The following is a 6074-nucleotide window of genomic DNA, read 5'->3' as shown; positions in this document are numbered from 1 at the left end:
TAATTAAGACGAGATACTGAACTTCGGCATATTCTTCAACTCTATCTGCAAGGCACTCCTGCTAAGAATTTCCTGGCTCTGGCACATCTCCAAGCTGAACCTGTTCTTCCTCTAAGTTTGACGTACACCAGATAAAATAGGTGTACGTCAGCGTGCATGGAACACAGAAAGATCCCACAAAATAAATAGAGCGAACGAAAACCCAAGCGGAAAAGATACGATAACAGAAATGACAAAATGACGAGCAACTGGAAATCCAAGAAAAACATCATGCGAAAACACTACTAAAACATGATAAACATAAAGTTAACTGTATACGATAGCCGGGTCGAGTACTAGCCATCTTAAAACTCACTGCTTCACATCTCAAATAAAGTCAACGCTCATATCAACGGATAACTGACTGTTCACAAATCCCCTACGTGTACCTAATACGCCGCTACACTGGATCGGTCAGAGAGCTACACGCAATCTGATTTCAACTTGGTTCGAACTCAAGCTAAACTCAAATGAATATCAAATTCATAGACCAAAGTGACTACACTAGCTTCACTTTGACCTAACAAACTAACCCCAAGCTACACTGGATCATGGGGCGAGCCTGGAAGATACATCAACAGCTATATCCAAGCACATGAACAAGGACTTCCCCATTTCCACTCTTCTCGTTTTTCTAAGTCAACCGTAATCGTTATTGAAACTCGGGTTCACCACCTAAACTCAGTCAACACACTCACACATGTCACTAAGTCTGTTCATGACGCACCACCTAAACTCAGTCAACACACTCACACATGTCACTAAGTCTGTTCATGACACACGAGGCCACTAAGTCATGAACTACTAAGGTCAACACACTCACACATGTCACTAAGTCTGTTCATGACACACGAGGCCACTAAGTCATGAACTACTAAGGTTCTCAATCACAATAAGGAGATAGTAACAACACTAATTCTATACAATAATAACATGACAAGTCGAACATGACTAAATAAGTTGTAAAGCATGAATAATCACTACATTAAAACATGGAATGCATGAACAGCCTACTACAGAGTGAATGCACACATAAATAGGTTTCATTGATAACTTACTACTGGGTGTCCAAACTTCTCATGTAAGCTAACCGTACTTAAGTATCCTCTAATATAATAATATGGTAATAAGAAAACTAAAAACCGATGTCGTTTTGCACATGAAATGTCATAGTCTACAACTACCCACACAAAATCATAATTTAATTTAAATCCAAAATAAATAATTCTTTTTAAAAATAAATTCTCTTAAATCATCATAATTATCAAAAATATAATTCTTTTACCGAAAGTAACTTAACAACTCAAAATGAACCCTTTTTTGAAATAAATAATTTTAAATTATTTATTTTAATAATTATTGAAAACTAACCCATCTTCCAAATAAATTCTTTTCTCGTCAAAAAAATTCTAAAATTAATCCTAAAATATATTCTTTCTTTTAAAAACATCTCAAAATAACCCTTTTACAAAGTGATTTTCCTTTAAATTACTCATCATAATATCTTTATTTAATATTAACCATCCACAAGCCCACGCAGATAATAACAATATTCATATGGTAACATAATCTAATCACAGTCAAATCGAAGCATATAATTAATTCATAATATATCTAAAAATTAAAACGATGAGTCAAAGGGAAGTGAGATCTTTCCTCAGTGTGTCGAACAAGTTGACGTCGATGGCACGGGTCGGATCGGACATGGTGGAGCGTGGCGTCGGAAGGATTCAGCAAAATTGACCTATTTTTTACCAGCTTTGATCGGTTTTGCTAAATATTTAGCAAAAGTGGCTTATTTTAAAAAAAAATCTTCTTCTTTATAATATGGAAAAATGGATGCAAAATAGCTCATTTTACTAAGGGCACATTTGGTTGCTTGTAACTATAGATACAATGCAAGCATTATTTGTATGCAACTATAATTGCAATTTTGACTTAAAATTTTAAATTTTATATCATGCATTTGTAGTTGTTTAATGTTGCTTATAACTTTAAATATACAACTTTTTTTACTATTAAAAATTTGTTAAAGCTATTAATTCTTTTTATAGTTTTAAAATATTTATTTTAAAAAAGTATTGGTTTTTATTACTAAGTAAATTGTCTTTTAAAATTATCTAAAAATAATTCTTAGAAGATTAATTTTAAAAAAATATATTTTATTAAAAAGTTATTTTCATAAAATAAAATAATTTTTTAAAATATTATTTTTTGGTTAAAAAATATATCTTTGTAAATGAATTTTATCTAAAAAATTATAAAAAAAATATTATTGAATTTTTTTAAAAATAATATTTTAACAAAGAATAATATTTTTAAAGGGAAATTTTATTTTTTAGAAAACAATACGTTTTCAATTTATTTTTTGGAAAAATTGCTTTAAGGACCCAAAATTGGAAATACAATGTGGCCCAGCCCCCTGTACTTTGGCCCATGTGGCTAAGCCCTTAAATATTCAAAAAACTATAACTGAGCCCTTAAAGCAGTTCTCTCACCCGTATTTGCACCCAGCCTCCCTAAAATACCCCCGCCTTCAACTCCGTGCCTCGAAAACGAGATCCGATCGCTGGCGAAACCTCTCCGTCGCATTTAAGGTTAGATGATGGCCGTTTTGGGGGGAAATTTTGGCGCGCTCCCTCCGTTATATATCCTGTTAACCCACTCGGCTTTGAAGAGAGTGTATTTATGGTGCAAAGGGCAGATCTTTGCGGTTAGGGCTTACGATCTTCAGCCCCCTACTTGTCCTAAAGTGCCCTTCATAACTCCTCTTAAATCCCCTTCATTTATGGCGGAGAGCCCCCTTATTTGCATGGTTTCCTTGGGTGAGAGAGCAGTGTTCTCAAGGGTAACTTCTTCAACCTCTTTTTTTGAGTTTAAGTTCGACGTGGCTGAGAGGTTGAAGGTTCCATATGATGCGCTATCAATGGTTAATAAATCTGAAAGGATCCCTGATCTGAGTTTTGAGATCGAGAATGAGGATGATATGGAGTGTATGGTGGAGCACAACCGTAATATCGGGTGTCTGGAGATCCATATTCGAGCTAATATAGATGTAGATGTTTCCAGATGTGAGAACACCCCGAAGCAACCACCTGAAAGGTAAGTTATATTTACACTTAATTTATTTGAAAACTTATGAATTGCATAGAGCAGGTTAAATGTTAGCTTTTAACTGATATATGTTAACTTTCTACCGAAGGTTGTTAAGCTTTAGGGCATATGTGTTAACTCTTAAGGGTACTGCATTATTTAAGTACAAGTCCTATTCGTTATTTTAAGAAAAACCAATTATATTTGTGCAGCATTATGAATACACTGAAGCCAAAGTTTATTGATAGTACTTCTGCCGCAAACCATGGTTCTGAAAGAATTCCAATTGATAATCCCAGTGGTAGCAGTGTAGTGCGTTCTGATGACATTATTAACAACACAGTAATGATTCCTGGTTGGTGGCATAATGCATTAACTGAAGAGGGTCAAGAATTTGAAAGTGCTGAAGAATTAAGGTTGGCGCTGACATACTATTCTCTGGCCAAAATGTTTGATTATGAGTTTAAAAAGAACGAACCAAAACGTATCCGTGTATATTGCCGATATAAAGAAACTTACGAGTGCCCATGGATGTTGTTTGCTTCACCTGTTAAGAATGCAAATAGACTATCGATCAAGAAGTTTGTTAATGAACATACTTGTGGGCAGTACGGGCAAAATACAGGTCGTTCAAGGGCATCCCGTAAATTCATTGCAACACAGTTACAACCACTCCTGAAGGTCCGTCCAGAAATCCGACCCGTTGATGTGCAAAAGGAGTTCCTCACAAACTACGGCCTTAGAATTGATTACAGTAAGATATGGTGGGGGAAAGAGAGAGCACAGGAGAAGCTTTACGGGGATATATATGAGTCGTATGATCAACTACGATGGTAAATGCTGAGCTTTATTATTAACTTGTTAAGTTTCAAAGTTTGCTTGTTAAAACAAATAGTTAACATGTTCCTTGTTAAGTTCATTGATAACATTGATAACATGTTAAGTTTCACGACTAACATGTTAACTCTTGTAAATAACATGTTAACTTTTGTTAAGTTACCCCAATAATGTGTTAGCTTTTTTTGGTCGCTTGTTAAGCTACACGGATAACATGTTAACTTGTTGGTTTGTTTCTTCTTACACGACTAGGTATGAGCGCATGGTAAAAGAGACAAATCCCGGCAGTTACATACATGTTGACCAGAATGAGGGGAGGTTTTCGAGACTCTTTGTTTGTTATGCTGCATGCATCAAAGGTTTCTTGAGTGGATGCAGACCCCTTCTATTTTTGGACGGTACATTTTTGAAGGATCGATATAAAGGTATTCTCCTCTCGGCCATAGCATACGATGGGAACCAAGGTATATTTCCCTTAGCGTATTGCATATGTGATCAAGAGAATTTGATGAATTGGAAGTGGTTCCTCCAAGGTCTATGGTCCATACTTTATGAGAGGGCTGACCCTTACAATCCTCCCCACCAATTGGTTATAATTTCTGATGCGGACAAAGGAATTAAAGAATCAGTAAAAGAGTATTTTCCAGAAGCTCTACACTCGAGGTGTGTTCTACATCTTGTTGAAAATTTCAGGTTAAAGCTTAAGGACTTGGGTATGAAGTCGAAGGACACTCATGTTCTTGGGAACTTACTCCAAAGTGCTTGTTATAAATACACAATAGCAGAATGGAATGAGTACATGAAAGAGATATATGACATGGATCCAAGGGCATACAACATTGCTATGAACTACTCTCCTGATCAATGGGCAAATGCATTCTTCCCGGGAATAAGGTAACGTTATTTGGCTGTTCTATATCTATGCTAATGTATGAACTTATGCTATTTAGCATGTTATCTTTGGATTTGTTAAATTCTATATCAGAGCTGTTAACTATATCAGAGTTGATAACATGTTAAGTCTTGTTGATAATATGTTGAGTCTCGTTGCTAACATGTTAACTCTTGTGGGTTACGTGTCAACTCTTGTTGATAACATGTTAACTCTTGTGGGATACATGTTAACTCTTGTCGAAAACATGTTAACTCTTGTGGAGAACATGTTAACTCTTGTGGGATACATGTTAACTCTTGTGGAGAACATGTTAACTCTTGTTGAGAACATGTTAACTCTTGTGGGATACATGTTAACTCTTGTGGAGAACATGTTAACTCTTGTGGGATACATGTTAACTCTTGTCGAAAACATGTTAACTCTTGTGGAGAACATGTTAACTCTTGTTGAGAACATGTTAACTCTTGATGGACACGTAACATCTAATGTCGCTGAGTCTTTTAATAATTGGATAAGGGAAGCTAGAATGCTACGGATTCTACAAATGGTTGAGCATATCCGTAAACAGATAATGGTCCGAATGAGTAATCGCCGGTTACTTGCAGATAAATGGGCTGGATATCTCTGTCCACAAGTAGAGATGGTGCTTAAAGAAAATATAGAGAAAGGTCGGCCATTGGATGTTAAGCAAGCTGCAGCTGACATATTTGAAGTGCAAGCACATAAAACTACCCGTGTTGATTTGGAGAAGAAGACATGCACTTACCTTGCTTAGGACGTCATGCGGATTCCGTGTAAACATGCATGTGCAGTCATCTCGTACATGAAGAGAGACATTTACCAATATTGCGATTGGTTTATGTCCATAGAAGCATTTAAAAAGAGCTATGACCCGATTCTCTATCCTATACCAGATTATGAGAAACGAAGCGTGCCAAGGGATGAGATCGAGCTACTTCCACCACATACTATCAAAAGAAAGGGGAGAAATAAAACACGACGTATCAACAATCGAACAGTATACAAACGATCTTTGAAATGCTCTCGATGCCACTCCGAAGGCCACAACCGCACATCTTGCAATGAACCGATCGCCGATTGATATGAGTTGCGGATTTGCCGAAACACTTTTGGGTGTATGTAATACTTTTGTAGTTAACTGTTTATATGAACTGAAACATATTTGGGTGTTTGTAATACTTTTGTAGTT

The 6074-nt window shown here is 36.0% G+C and overlaps 1 protein-coding gene across 1 annotated transcript; it reads left to right on the top strand.

The window, feature by feature from the left end:
• LOC109829735 lies at positions 2828–5639 on the top strand. Its single transcript, XM_020396776.1, has 4 exons — positions 2828–3141; positions 3345–3965; positions 4222–4863; positions 5381–5639. Exons 1-4 carry the CDS (start codon positions 2828–2830, stop codon positions 5637–5639), a joined length of 1836 nt encoding a protein of 611 aa, XP_020252365.1.

This window comes from Asparagus officinalis, chromosome 1 (assembly GCF_001876935.1).
Source record: "Asparagus officinalis chromosome 1, Aspof.V1, whole genome shotgun sequence".
Taxonomy (NCBI): domain Eukaryota; kingdom Viridiplantae; phylum Streptophyta; class Magnoliopsida; order Asparagales; family Asparagaceae; genus Asparagus; species Asparagus officinalis.
This window is presented reverse-complemented; position numbering and strand designations above follow the sequence as displayed.